Below are 14,340 nucleotides of genomic sequence, written 5' to 3'. Positions count from 1 at the left end.
TTGGCTTCCTTGCTTCGTAGGAGGTGCAAGATTGCACGAGTCGCTTATTCAGCCCCATTGTTGTTCGACTTTGCTCATCAATAACATTCCCTTTTCCAGTTGGATCAGATGTTACGACATTTTGATCGGAAGTAAGGACGGGAGCTCGCTCTCTATGAAGGTAACTTTCTCCCTTTCGCGTGATTCTTCAGCCAAATCCCGTAAATCCGTCGAACTATGGGATTTAGTAAATTCATGATTTATGGAAAAAAGATGGAAACGAAGGATTTATTCCGCCGTGAGATTTAAGTCGAGCATAAATCCTGTTTGACAGGATTTACGCTCTGCTCAAATCTGGCATAAATCATGTTGTCAAACAGCCACATAATGTCCCTCATGAGTTTTGAAAGCCGTCTTGTAGGTGTATTATGGTTTCATTCTAATCTGGTGATACTCGGACTTCAAATCGATCTTTGAAAACACCACCGAACCATGCAACTCGCAGCTCATCAATAACTTGTATAAGAAACTTGTCTGACACAGTCTCCTTATTCAAGGCACAATAATCTACACATAATCTCCAACTGTCATCCTTCTTCACCAGCAATGCAGAACTAAAAAAAGAGCTCACACTAGGCTTGATGATCTCGACTTCAACCATCTCCCAAACCAACCTCTCAAGGCACGATAATCTACACATAATCTCCAATTGTCATCCTTCTTCACTTTCAACACAAAACTAGAAAAAGGGCTCACACTGGGCTTGATGATCTCGACATCAAGCATCTCCCAAACCAGCCTCTCAATCTCAACATTTTGGACCTGTGGGTAGAGGTATGTCGAACACTAATGGGAGTGACTCATTCAGAATAATAATGTGCTCGTGCTCCCGTGGAGGAGGCAATCCTTGGGGAGGTTGGAACACTTCACTGAATTGGTAGAGAAGCGACTGAACTACTTCTAGAATGCCCTCTATCTCCCGGCCATCTCCTCCCTTCAAGCTATGGAGCTCCACCAAGAATCTCAATCCTTCACCCTATAAGGCACGCATCATGGTTTTCAAGGATACCATTGCTTTGGATAAACTAGGGTCTCCCTTAATCACCACCTTTCTCCTATCCACTTGGATCTCCATAACTAAGGCCTTCCAGTCCACCTTGGTCTCCCTCAAAATTTAAAGTCACTTCATACCCAAGATTAGATCCGTACTTCCCAACTCCAGTGGAAGAAAATCTTCCATGATGTGAATCCCCTGCAACTCCACCACCAATCCCTGACAGATACCATTTCTCTTCTCCACCTTACATATGCCCATTATCGGCCAAAAAAATCCCATGTCTGCCAGCTTATCAACCACCTGATTTGATATGACATTGTGTGTATCCCCACTATCTACCAAAATCACCACTGCTTCCCCTCCTATTTGTCCCCTCATCTTCATAATGTGATTTGGGATGAATCCTACTACAAAATTCAACGAAACCTCCGCCACCTCCAAGTGTAAGAGCTCCTCTTCCTCTACCAATTCTCCTTCTACCTCTACTTCGTCTATCTTCTCCTCATCACAAATAAAATAGACTTGCAAGATTTGATATGATATTGTGTGTATCCCCACTATCCACCAAAATTGCCACTGCTTCCCCTCCTATCTGTCCCCTTATCGTCATAGTGTGATTTGGGATGAATCCAACTACAAAATTCAATGAAACCTCCGCCACCTTCAAGTGTAAGGGCTCCTCTTCCTCTACCACTTCTCCTTCTACCTCTACTTCGTCTATCTTCTCCTCATCACAAATAAAACAGACCTGCAAGGTGCAATTTATACACCTATGGCCCGGTACAAACTTCTCGTCGCACCTAAAATATAGCCCCTTAGCTCTTTTGTACTGCAACTCCATATCAATCAGCTGTTTAAAGTTCCCACCTGCACAAGCTCCCAAAAATTTCTCCTTTGGAGCCTTTGTTTGACCCGATACAGTTGGCACCCTAGGTGCAAGGAAGGTGGTTATCATGTGATAAGAACATTCAAAATTGCCCCCTTTGCTACTCCTCTCAAGTGGGTTCTTGTCCTCTATCAACTAGGCTAACTCCATAGCCTCTCCCAAGTCACAGAGTCTTGCTACCCACACAACGGCCTGGTTTGAATCCCTTCATAAAATTGCTCTCTAACAACATCTACGGTAGTCTCCTTAAACATCCCAATAGAAGCTCAAATTCCTCTCAGCACTCCACCGTTCCCACCTATGTCAAAGCAAAGAACTGCTCATAATAATTTCCCCCCTGCTTGGTTAGAAAGCGCTCCAATAAATGGACCTTGAACTCCTCCCATGAACAGATCAGGTACCTTGTCTCCCTCAATCGGTACCATGCCAGTGCATTCCCTTTAAGACATAAAATCGCCGCAATAAGCCTCTCCCCTTCCGTCAACCCATTCATCGCAAACTATCTCTCTACTCTATAGATCCACCCATGCGCAACCTCGCCTTCAAACACAGACATTTTCAACTTTCTAATCTTTGAATCTCCTCTGCCCCAATTTCCCCTTTCGTCCCCCATGCCTCTCGTGAAGCGAGCATTAGGGTCTCTCCACGGTTCCCTCACCTCCCTTCTCCTTTCATACCACTCTTTTCCTTCAAATTCAGCCCGCCTGTTCTCTTCTTCCCATTCCCTCCTACCTCCATATTCCCTATCCATCCACCTTCTTAGTAGAGACTTAAGGCAGGGTATTTCCTCCTCTCCTAAAATTTCCACCTCTCCGTCTCCCCTTGGCATGTCATTTCTCCTGCTTTCTCCTTGCTTCCAGCGAAGCCGCTTTAATTTGAAACTCCAACATCCGCTTTATCATCTCCTCTAAATTCCCAAATCTTCCTTCCATTGGTGAAAAATGCTCATTAAACGATCCCACGTCGACTTGCAGCTAACCTACTTCCCCCTCTAACTTTTCTTCCAACGCCTCAACTCTTCTCCCAGCCATTGGTCCCAAAAACTTGTTCTGATACCAATTTGATAAATTTTAGAGAACAAATCAGCACCCAAAACAACCACTAGAGCAAAATCAACACCAAACAACAAAAAATAGCCACCAAAATCAAGTGAAAACAACAACAGTATGCAGAAACATCACTAATAAAGTTGAACTAACAATCATCAATCAAAGAAACACGAGATACAATTGATTCACTGTTTGAGAGGTGAATCGGCCCTCCCCCAATTTCCTAGCAACACCTAGGAACCCAAAATTATCTAAGAAAAACTACTTCAGAAAATTCTTCATATAATCCCTCCCACATACAAACTTTCCCCTTTAAACCAACCCTAATATCATCATAAATGTACCTCACATTTCCTCCAATGATCTCCCCTTAAACATTTTTCCCCCTATATGTCTGAAATGAGGTGCTAGAACCCAGAAAACAAGAGCCTTTTGGCTCTTGAAATGAGGCGAGGTCCACAACCGTAGCACAAAGTTAAAAATAAACTAAGTCAAGCTAAATATTACATTGTTCAAGCTCGTTCATTTATCTTTCAAAATCATGATTAAGCTTATTTTTTTATTTTTCATACCAAAAAGTTCAAGTCTCTATAGACTAACTAATTCTGTATAAGATAATAATGAATAACAAAATTAAATTTTATGAAAACTATTATTAAAAACTATAGATGTATTCATAGTTGTTACCAAAATTGACCTAATTCAATCAACCATATTTCTAATATTTTATGCATAATTAAAATTTAACCAATCACATACTATTTGTTCAATATTTTCATAAACAAATGTTAATAAAAAATAAAATTAAAATTTTCTTGATTTATCCAGCTTCCATCTATAGTAATATAAATAATATTTATAGTGCATAGAATATAAGAAATTTTATATAATAACATAAAATAAATTTTAAATTAACAACTAAATCAGCATTAAAAAATAATTAGCAAAACTCCCAACAAGCTATATATTAAACAACAATCAAGCATGATTAAAGTATAATTGACAAATAAGACACTATTTAAATTTGTTCGCTTATACATCAACTTCTATAAATTTTATGTCCACTTTTTCAACCATCCAAAAAAACAAATATAAATAAGTCTTATAAGAATGAATATCTAGTACTTCATCAAGCATCCTAACTCAACTCCTATGATGCATTGATACTTTTTCTCAAAGGGTCATGCAGTGCCCAACACATATCTAACACGACACGCATCTGACATGTGTCGGACATGCCAAAAACGTGTTCAATTAAAAAATATTAAATACAAATTGGACATACGTGTCAAACAAACGTCTTAAATATTTTAAGAATTTCTTTTAAGTATAACTTCTTGTATTTAAAATTTTTATTTATTTAAAATAAAAAACTAATTTTTTTTATTTCACAACGCCAAATCAATTACCCGCACTCAATACCACATTCATTGAATATTCTCATTTTTATTTCTCTTTGGCGGGCCGGGACTCTGGTTTCACAACAATGCTCGTTGTCATCTCAACATCGATGTTTGACATCATTACAACATTGACATTTCAAAAACATCCCAACCATTGTTTAAAATTGCGCAATATGAGGCTCTCCTTGAGGCCCGCCGCACCGCAATTCCATTGAAAAATGCCTCGAGGCTTACATCTCGAGCTTTTTTAATGAGATTTACGCCTTAGAGTGGGTGAGGCCCGCCTTAAGATGCGTCTCGCCTCACCCGAGTTTTTTTATTAAAACTTACCTAAATCCTAAATTAAAACCCCAAACAAATAATGTCTTAATGCACCTCCAAGCCACAGCAACTTCCTCTCAACCGCCTCGACATCCAGCCCACCGCTTGTGTCATAGCTACCACCGAAAATCACTTGAACCGCACACCACCACCACCTCCACATCTAAAAATTTTGAAGTATTATTCTTATTTTTATGTTAATGAAAAATATTTATAAAAGAGAAAGATAATTGAAATAAATAAAGAAGAAACAGATAGAGAGAGATTGAGCTCTACAGGATGAGATAGGGAAGAGATTAATTTGTTACGATGACAACTCAAATAAAGACCACAGTGATAACAATGTAGATAATTTCTGAGTTATTGCTAATTATGTTATTTGTTTTTGAGAATTAAATGTGGATGAGTAAGGAACTAAGAAAGAAGGAATTTGGAGTTGAACTTGATGTTATAGGATAATTCTACATAATTCTTATATTTCATGTTATTTTGCTCTTGTAATATTGAATTTCAATTCTATTTCACGTAATTTATTACTTGTCATTTTGTGCAATTTTTAATTTCATGTATATGCCAATTTGTCACTTCATAGTTCAGTAGAAAATTAATGTTATTATTTAACTTATTATTTGGATATTATATAAAAAATCACTTTTGACATTTATTTTCACTTTACACAATTTTTGGATTTTGAGGCTTACACCTCACCTCATGAGTGAAAAACATCTCAATACTCAATTACGCAATTTTAAACATTGATCTCAACATCAAAGTTTGACACTGTCTTGACATTGATGCTCAACGCCAACAATTTCTACGCTAACTTGACAGCTCATCTTTGTCTGACGTCGTCTTAACATCGACGACCAACGTCCTATCAACATCGATGACAGACGCCCTCTTGACATCGACACCTGATACTTACTGCATAATATCGATGCCCGACTCTGAACAATATTGTCGACTCCTCTCTCGATGTCTGATACACTACATCAACTGCCGACTCTCAAAATTCTAATATTAATCATTTTAAGCACAAATTCTAATTAAATGACTTATTATCTTTAAATTATTTTTCATATTATACTTATTACATTTTTATAAACTATTTTTTAAATTTAAAAATTATAATACCGTGTCCAACCCATATCCGTGTTTAGGGGTGTCAATTTCGGGTCACGGGTCGGGTTCGGGTCGAACCCGGAACTGACCCGGGTTCAAACGGGTCGACCCTAACCCGACCCGGTTAGGTAAACGGGTCGATACTTATTAAATTTTTATAAACTATTTTTAAAATTTAAAAATTATAATACCGTGTGCAACCCATATCCATATTCAACCCGTATCCGTGTCCTATATTTTTAATAATTGATGTGTCCCGTGTCTGTGTCGTATTGTATTTGTGTCATCGTGTCGGTGTCTGTGCATCATAGCTCAGCTCACATCCCTACTCATCAAATTCCCAAAGTGGACCTTGATTTTCTTTTGATTTCTTTATGCCCACAATAAGAAATAACATTTCTTCAATATTGCATCAAAAACATCCAAAACTATAGTACTTAAATACAATAGAAAGATCTTGCTACAATTATAATAATCAGAATAAGTTTTTCAGTTTAATTTCTCTAATAATCAACTTTTGTACAACTTTGAAAAAATAGCTCATGTAGCACTCCACAATAATGGATTGAGAACAAATGTTCATAAAACAAGCCCCAAAAAGTCAGGCATATGGCTAATTAGGATGATCATAATGTTGTTCTCTATCTTCATCAAAACCCCAATTTGATAAAATATAATTAAAATAAATAAAAACATAAAGAACATGCAATTTAAAGATGTTAGAATGATCAACATAGATGTAATAAAAGGCGCTTAAAATCTTCCCGGTTATATCAATACAAGTGTTTGATTCATTTTTTAAAAGTATAATGAAAGAATGAATACTAAATTGCATGTTCGGGCAGAAATTACTCATAATATTGAAGCTCTATCCCCTTAAAATGAAGGATCCTTAGCATGCATGATTTCAATTTAGGTTGACCAAGCAAGCTATAACCATCAACCCACTCATAGTGATGAAAGACTTGGCAAAACAATTTGGAATTTCTTTAGTACAACGCATGTCTGAAAATATATCAGATTCAATCAATTTGTTGTGCAGATCACTGAACCAGCCAATCCAACCACAACTGCTTGATATTCTCTATGTACAACATCGTTCTGATAAGATTTGATAAAATTAGTATTGTGAACAAAAATCTAAGCTAAAAAAGGGAGATTTAGATCGCATCCTTAATGAAATTAAATGGAAATCCTCCTAGTTGATAAAGTAAGACATACCTGAATATAATACTTATCCCACATGCGAAAGTAATACGAAAGATTCTAGCTAGAATATAACCTAAAGATATAGAATACGAGAGAACCTTCAAAAAATAAATCAATACATTTGGCAGCACTTGTTTTATGGACTGCTAGCCAACCGGTATGCTTTTCCAGCAGCCCCAAAAACCTAGATAAAAGCCCAAATATTAGGCAATTGGTGCGTGTACGCATGCATTTCAGATTTACATGGTCAAATGCAGAAATATAAATCTTTTAAACAGCAACAAAAATCTATAATGAGAAACTATGCCAATGGACCACAACAAATCCAGAAAGGGCTCGTTTGGGACAGCTTTTTTACTACTTTTTAAAACAACTTTTTAGTACAAAAATTTCTAGTTTAAAAAAAATTTATACTAAAAAGTTGCTTTAAAATGTAGTAAGAAATCTGTCCCAAACGAACCCAAAAGTTAATATAAGAGTAGTATCCCAATGTTTTATTTCAATCTTGATAATCTTCATAACAAAAGATGCCAGATCATCTTAAACTAATCATGAAAAATCAACTGAATTTGTACAAGGGAATGTATTAGTATTTACCATCTAAGGGGCAAGAATAACCCGAAGAATAAAATGTACAACTAAAACGAGTTGCAATGGCATAAAAACCAAGGTACTCATGGAGGATTGTGATTCTAAAATATTGTATTATAGAATATAATGCACTGACATAGAATGCAATTTTAAAAAAAAATCAAATAACAACATACCAACTCCCTACAGATCAAAGCTAGCCGCACGCTCTTTTTGGACCGGGGTTGAATCTCCCTTGTTGAATCTCTCTAAATCATGTTTCTAACTTAGGTTTAAACTTAGTAATTGATAGTGGAGAAGCTCACCTTAATAAGTGGCATTATCACTTGACTAAGACAAATAAATCGTCAGAAACAGTGTAAAAGAATAGGTTCTCTTTGTCAAGCACAACATTTGCGTTTCATTAAGAACATCTACTCATGAATGTCCAATCTAGAGGAAGAGAATTTCTAATATTAGAGAGAGAGAGAGAGAATATTTCTCAATGCATCTAGAGCTCTAAGCAATTCAAACTCACTAAAAATTCCCCTCACAAGTAAATCTTAACCCCCACACCATAGATTTACAAGACTTAATTCTAAGTAGCGCCATCTTTGCAGTGGGTCAAGCTGGGTGATACGGTATGCACAAGCAAGTTCATATTATTTGATGAGTTGGAATGATTTCCTGTCATTTTGTACCTGTTTTCTCCTATTAACTGAGAAGCTGTACATGCAAAAGACTAAATAGTAAACATAATTACACTTCATTTTGACGGTCAGTGAGATGCCCCTTTCAACAAGAATAATGATCTTCCAATACGAAATCCCCATCAGGTTGATGCTAATGTTGCTGTTGTAGGGATGGTTAATGGTCGCATTATAAAATAAATAAAAAACCAGCATTTGTCCGGAAAAAAATGAGCAGAAAACAGGAAATTATAGGAGAATGCATGAGCAAAGAGGAAAAACTAGAGAAACTTAAGTTAGCAAAAGAAAGCCAAGGAAATCTGTGTGAGAAAAGAATGGAATAATCAAGAAGCCCCATAAACAACTGATGAGATTTTTATTGTTCCAAGGTAAATCAACAAAAAGCAGTTTAAGCATTTGTCGCCAAACCTGCAGAAAACAATCTTGGGAGGAGTGTTAGCCGCAAGAACTAGTAGCATAACCAGGGAAATAAATTAGTGTCACCAAACCAATTGGTATCAAAACAGTCTCACCCACATCATCGCAAGAAGGCCAGTACCGCCATTTCGAGGTTGCCAATAACAATCAGATTCGATGCTTAGACCAAAAAAGTAGACACCAAACAAAAACAAGTCAAACCGGAATTAGAAAAAAAATGAAAAGACCATATAAACCTAAAACAAAGTACTTGTTCTAGAAAATAACGACATAGCACAAAATTTTCAGCTTTTTTAAAATAGTTCGACAGTATAGCCAACAGAGAAGAAAACACTATCCGGTCGTTGATGACTCCATGAGGCTTTTAATTCATGTCCTATGATTCAAAAGCGTGGTTAAGCAGTAGAAATCAAATACATCAAAATTATCCAACATAATCAGCTCACAAGCTTCCCATTCTCTGCACATAACAGCAAGGTTAAGATGAAATATGTCTCGTTCATGCTAGCTCCAAGAAACCTCAAGCCTGCCAAAATAGATAATTATCACCAGAGAATTAAGGAGGTTGGTTCCAATCAGAAACACAAAATTCAATACTTGCAATTTGACTGACAAAAATTACTTTCATGTGTAGAGCATAATCAGTTGACCTGCTTGGGAATAAGTAGTTCAGTCCAACATTCAAATTTGAAAATCAGAAAGTAATAATATTGTATTCAGATATATAAAGATAAAAGGGAACCATAAATATAATATAATGACAAACTGGATAGAAATATCAAGCAGTACCTTGCAAAACAACAGCAACTTGGCAAATTGGTTTCACTGCATCTCAGAAACAAACTTCTCGTACTCGGTATCAGCGCCATTAATTGTGTTATACTGTTTTGCAGATGAAGATGGATTTGCAGCCCATGGTAAATTTGATACAGCCTCGGGTTGAGAAGTTGGTTGGTCTTTGGTCCAATGAACATTTGAAAGACTTAAATCAGGTTGAGGAGCAGGTGGATTTGAGAACCATGTGGCATTTGCTACACTCTGAGTGGCATCAAAAGTTGGGGGTTGCAAGGTAGGCATGGGGTTAAAATAAGGTGGATAGACATAAGATGTTTGATATGGCTGAGGAATAGGGAGAACCATTCCTACGCTAGAAGCACTATATGGAACACCATACATAGGAGCAGGCACAGAAGGGGTAGCTGCAGTGGTACTCTGTGCCGGTACTCCACGAGTACTGTCGGTTGCATCAGTAGAACCAGGAGGTGCAGGAGGTGTAGGTGGTGCAGGAACCTGCGGTGGAGGGGGAAACTGCACGCCATAAGGAGCTATTGTTTGACCTGAAACTGGATTATACATGCTAGGGCCAGATGGAGGGGCATAAGATGCATAAGTTGGAGTAATTGTTGATGGTCCCGATTGAACCGGAGCACCAACAAAACTTCCTGGAGGAGGTGGCTGGGCATTTTCCATGGGTCCAGCCATATAAGGCTGCTGTAATGGATAACCACCATTTGCTCCATAGGGTGCAGGATAAGTAGGTGTAGGTGATGGAGCTGGAGGACCTGGGGGCACAGCAGGCTGAGGCGGCTTGCCAGCTACTCTCACAGCTATAGTCCTCCCTTCCAGATGATATCCATGCATGCTAGATATTGCCTGGTTAGCCATAGACACATCTGAATATTTCACAAAACCATAACCTTTACTAAGGCCAGTAATCTTATCCTTGATAACCTTAGCCATAACAATATCACCAAAAGAAGCAAACAATCTGATCAAGCCATCATCATCTAGATTAGGTGGCAGGTAACCGATATACAAATTAGTCTCATCATATTCCTTCTTTACCCCGTTAGCCAGTGCACTCCCAGCAGAGCTACCACCAACCCAAGGAGGATTATTTCCGGAATTTGAACCTGCAATAGATAATGTTATCCCCTGCTTTGTTAAGGATTCAGGTCCAGATCCTCCAAGTTCAGCTAAGAAATTCTTGTACTCATCATCCATCTTATTTCCAGTCCCAGATCCTTTCATTGGACAATCAATTGTTGGGTGACCTCCATCACCACAAATCTTGCAAAGAACATCACTCTTAAAAGTTGAAGTGCGAGCTGGGCAAGCAAACTGCCTGTGGCCTGGCTCACCACACAGCCTGCAAAACTCATCATCCCTGATGGTGCCATTGAGGGCTGCAAGCTCTCTAAGCTGCTGTCTCTTGTGCTCATTCAGAACTTCATCAACGGGCTGCAGGAGCTTCTCCACCATGTCTGCTGCCTTATCAAGGGCCTCTTGAGTTTCAGCTTCAACCAAGACATGAAGATCCTCATTCTCTGCAGGGTCGTGTTTCAGATCTCTCTTCTGCTGCAGCCTGCCTTCCTTCACTGACCCCTTTCCTCGAATAACAATCTTGGCACCAGTTTCCTTTTCCATTCTTTTCTGAGTGTTTCCCCTTGGCCCAATGATGAGCCCAATAAAATTATAGCCTGGGTATTCCTTCATGGGAATATATAGCTTTTTCTGAAGCTTGGGAGGCCGATAGTCTGCAGGCGGACGGAAGGCCGGATTCTTCTGAATCAGCTTTGAGATGATCTCCTGCCTCTCTGTCATCAGCTTTCCTCTAGCCCGATACTCTCTAGTATTTATCCTGATACCCATGCTGTCATAGATCGGCTCCGGGGAGGGTGACCGTGCACCTTCAGGCCTATCATCTAAAGGAAGTCCTGACTGGAGCTTTCGATTGATGTCAAGTAGTCTAAAATTCAGCGATTGTACATCAGGGTCAAGGTCTGCAGTGAAATCCTTCATGAAATCTGGGAGCTGAACCACAGGCGGAGGCACATCGTCAGCCCACCGGGACTTTCTCTTCCGTCCGGTGCCTGTACCATCACTGGTGTTCTGTTCTGAAGAGTCGGTGTCCCACCGGCTGCGCCGGCGACGACGGCTACTCGTCTCCTCCTCCCCTCCCGAGCAATCCCTGTCGGTTCCACTGTGGGTCTTCAGAAGGCTAGTGTCCGATATCAAAGGCTTATCAACACCGTCCAAACGCGGCGCCTGACCTTCCTCGTCGTGCTCGCAGCCTCCGGAAGGAGCTAGGGTTTCTGAAGAGGATGGAGGGGCAGGGTACTCTACTAGGGTTTCGGGCGGCGGAGGCGGCAGAGAATCATGGGAGTCCGAAGCTAGAGGCCGTTGTTGAGCTTCCAGGGTTTGCTGAGACTGAAGCGGCGAATTGAAGTCGTAGGTATCAACGGTTTGGAGGGGTTGCTGAAAGGAAGGAGCAATGGTTTGGAATTGGGCAGGGCAGGTCACAGCAAGATCCTCCATGAATATCTGATAGATCGAGAGAGAGAGAAACCTCGGCTCTAGCGAAGGCTCGAGAGAACAACTTTCACCCTCTAATGGATGGAAATTTGATGCAGAACGGAGAAGCACGTGAGTCACGAACCCATACGCACCTAAAGACTGAACTACAACGTCCGATCCGAAACGATACACATGGGTTAATATGAGAAAGAACTGGTGGCGATTTCTTCTTGTCTATGTTAACAGCAAAATTGTAGCATGAATAGTAAAAACATGCTGCATTTTTACTGTTTACAGTGACAAAACCAGACGATTCTTCTTGTTCGGTGTCCGCATAGAATAATCTCTCCAATGAAGAGGAGGTTGCAATGAGCATGAGATGAGAAGATCTTGCTAGGAAGTGGCATTGACTATTGTCCCCTCCTTTCCTATTGAGATGGGGAAATATTCTTAGGAGGCTATCCCCCACTATAGAGAGAGGGGTTTTTAAGAGGGAATGGATGTTTATGAGTTCCTTTCAGCTCATGTTCTCTTTGACTTGTCTAACTTAGGCAAGTCGTGTTGCCTAATTGAAGTGTACTTGTGGAGGGTGAGGTGATATATTTGGTTGAACTAGTTATTAAAATATGTTAGGTTCAAGTTCTCTTACTCAAACATGTTAGGTACCTATATATGCCATATATAGACATATACGAGTATATATTAGTTCTCTGATTCACTTGTTTCATTTAAGGGCCAATTGTGAAAAAGATAAGTGAATTTATTATATCAACCAAATATTAGAAAGGAAATTATGTATGATTATTACCCTATTGTTACGTTAGTCTCGGGTTTCATATAGATTCATCATCATGATTGTGATGTGATGGCACTTATATTTTCCACCTATTAGTGCCGACTCATGATGTGACAACTCCATATCCTTACTTACCTTGCAACGTTTGGACTTGTTTGAAAAAAGCAGAGATAGGTCTCAATGAGTTAGCGATGTCTAGTTTTAAGTGAGGAGGGATGATATTCGCAAGTTGGAGGAGGAAGAAGCAAAAAAAGTGCTCTAAGTCCTCACCAAGCAAAATGAGGATTGTTCAGGCGAGTCCACCTAAGGCGCGCGCGCACACACACACACACACATATATACATATATATATATATATATATATATAAAGGGGTTGGTGTGTAAAGTACCTAAAACTATATCATCCTAGAACTAGTATATATGTTCCTATAAAGTCTTGAACATGCACACTGAGGAGAATCTAAGAAAATCTACAACCGGCTAATGCAAACTATCACCCACATGTATTTAATATATGAAATGATGTAAAGAAAAGAGTTGTATAGATAAATAAAATTTTATTAATTTATAGATTTGAATGTGTACAATAGACTCAAACTCTACATGAAAATAAGGTTGTCAGGCTCCACCACAAAAAATATGAGTTTCTAAGCCTATCATATATATAGAATCAAATATATCTACTTAAAATCTTCAAGCTCCAAGTCTTCTGTGAAATTTCTAAAAATATTATCCTCCAAAGGAAAGGACATCGTCTTTTGGAACCCCACTTGAATATATAAGTAGGTGTATATGACTCTTTTGCAACCCAATACACTATACAACTCGATCTATATACAAAATATATTTTTAGACACTTGTACATGTATACAATAATTCCCATGTACATTATACTTTGACTCTTGTAGGAAATGAAAGAATTGTATAGAAAAGCATTAACATAAAAATATAAAGTGCAAAGCAGTTGTATAATATCTTAATACTTCTAATGCATTCCTTAAAGAGCCTAAGCGCACCAACAACAATATAAAATGCATGAAATCTAGATTGCATGAAAATAAATAAACAAATATAGGGTGCTCTCCAAGCAAAGTACCCAGCAATCAAATCACACCACCAGCCTAACATAGGCTAGAGTTGGTTTCCATTGCAAACCATTTGAGTGTGTGAAGTAAGCTGTGTGGTTTTGATATATCCTATAGGAATTTAATATTTAAGTTGCATCAATTTAAAGTGTTTGTTCATTAAAGTCAAAAAAGATTTTAGTTAAAGTTTACCTTGTATGTGCTTGAATTTTATTATTTAAAATTTTAATGGTTAAAGTTATTTATTTAATTGTAAAGAATTTATAAATTAATAAACCAAATGTGTGAGGGTTACAAACCTATAGATCTTAAGGCTTATAAATGAAATGCAATCATCCTCCATATAGAATAGATGATCATATAAAGCCTTTAAAGATTTATTAGAGATAGATAAGGGAGACTTCAATCTAATACATGTGCCCTCCAAATGGAGTTAAGC

At 38.3% G+C, this 14,340-nt stretch overlaps 1 protein-coding gene across 9 annotated transcripts; it reads right to left on the bottom strand.

Annotated features, from left to right (window-relative positions):
- Positions 1-6,534: 6,534 nt before the first annotated feature.
- Positions 6,535-12,191, bottom strand: LOC110102822 (splicing factor-like protein 1). Of its 9 annotated transcripts, none has more exons than XR_003700283.1 (3): positions 9,511-12,191; positions 7,125-7,209; positions 6,535-6,918 (listed from the first exon to the last, which is right to left on the bottom strand). XR_003700283.1 is itself a non-coding variant. In XM_028693637.1 (2 exons), the coding sequence occupies exon 1, from the start codon at positions 12,039-12,041 to the stop codon at positions 9,546-9,548; it is 2,496 nt and encodes an 831-aa protein (XP_028549470.1). In that variant the 5' UTR covers positions 12,042-12,191; the 3' UTR covers positions 6,556-7,209; positions 9,511-9,545. The 9 variants fall into 9 exon arrangements, 3 of the variants coding, with proteins under 3 accessions (XP_028549470.1, XP_028549469.1, XP_020686963.1); XR_003700284.1 differs by having other exon boundaries at positions 7,146-7,209; XR_002303883.2 differs by adding an exon at positions 9,346-9,373 and having other exon boundaries at positions 6,558-9,249; positions 9,513-12,191.
- Positions 12,192-14,340: the final 2,149 nt, after the last annotated feature.

This window comes from Dendrobium catenatum, unplaced genomic scaffold (genome assembly GCF_001605985.2).
Source record: "Dendrobium catenatum unplaced genomic scaffold, ASM160598v2 fragScaff_scaffold_334, whole genome shotgun sequence".
Lineage (NCBI taxonomy): Eukaryota > Viridiplantae > Streptophyta > Magnoliopsida > Asparagales > Orchidaceae > Dendrobium > Dendrobium catenatum.
This window is presented reverse-complemented; position numbering and strand designations above follow the sequence as displayed.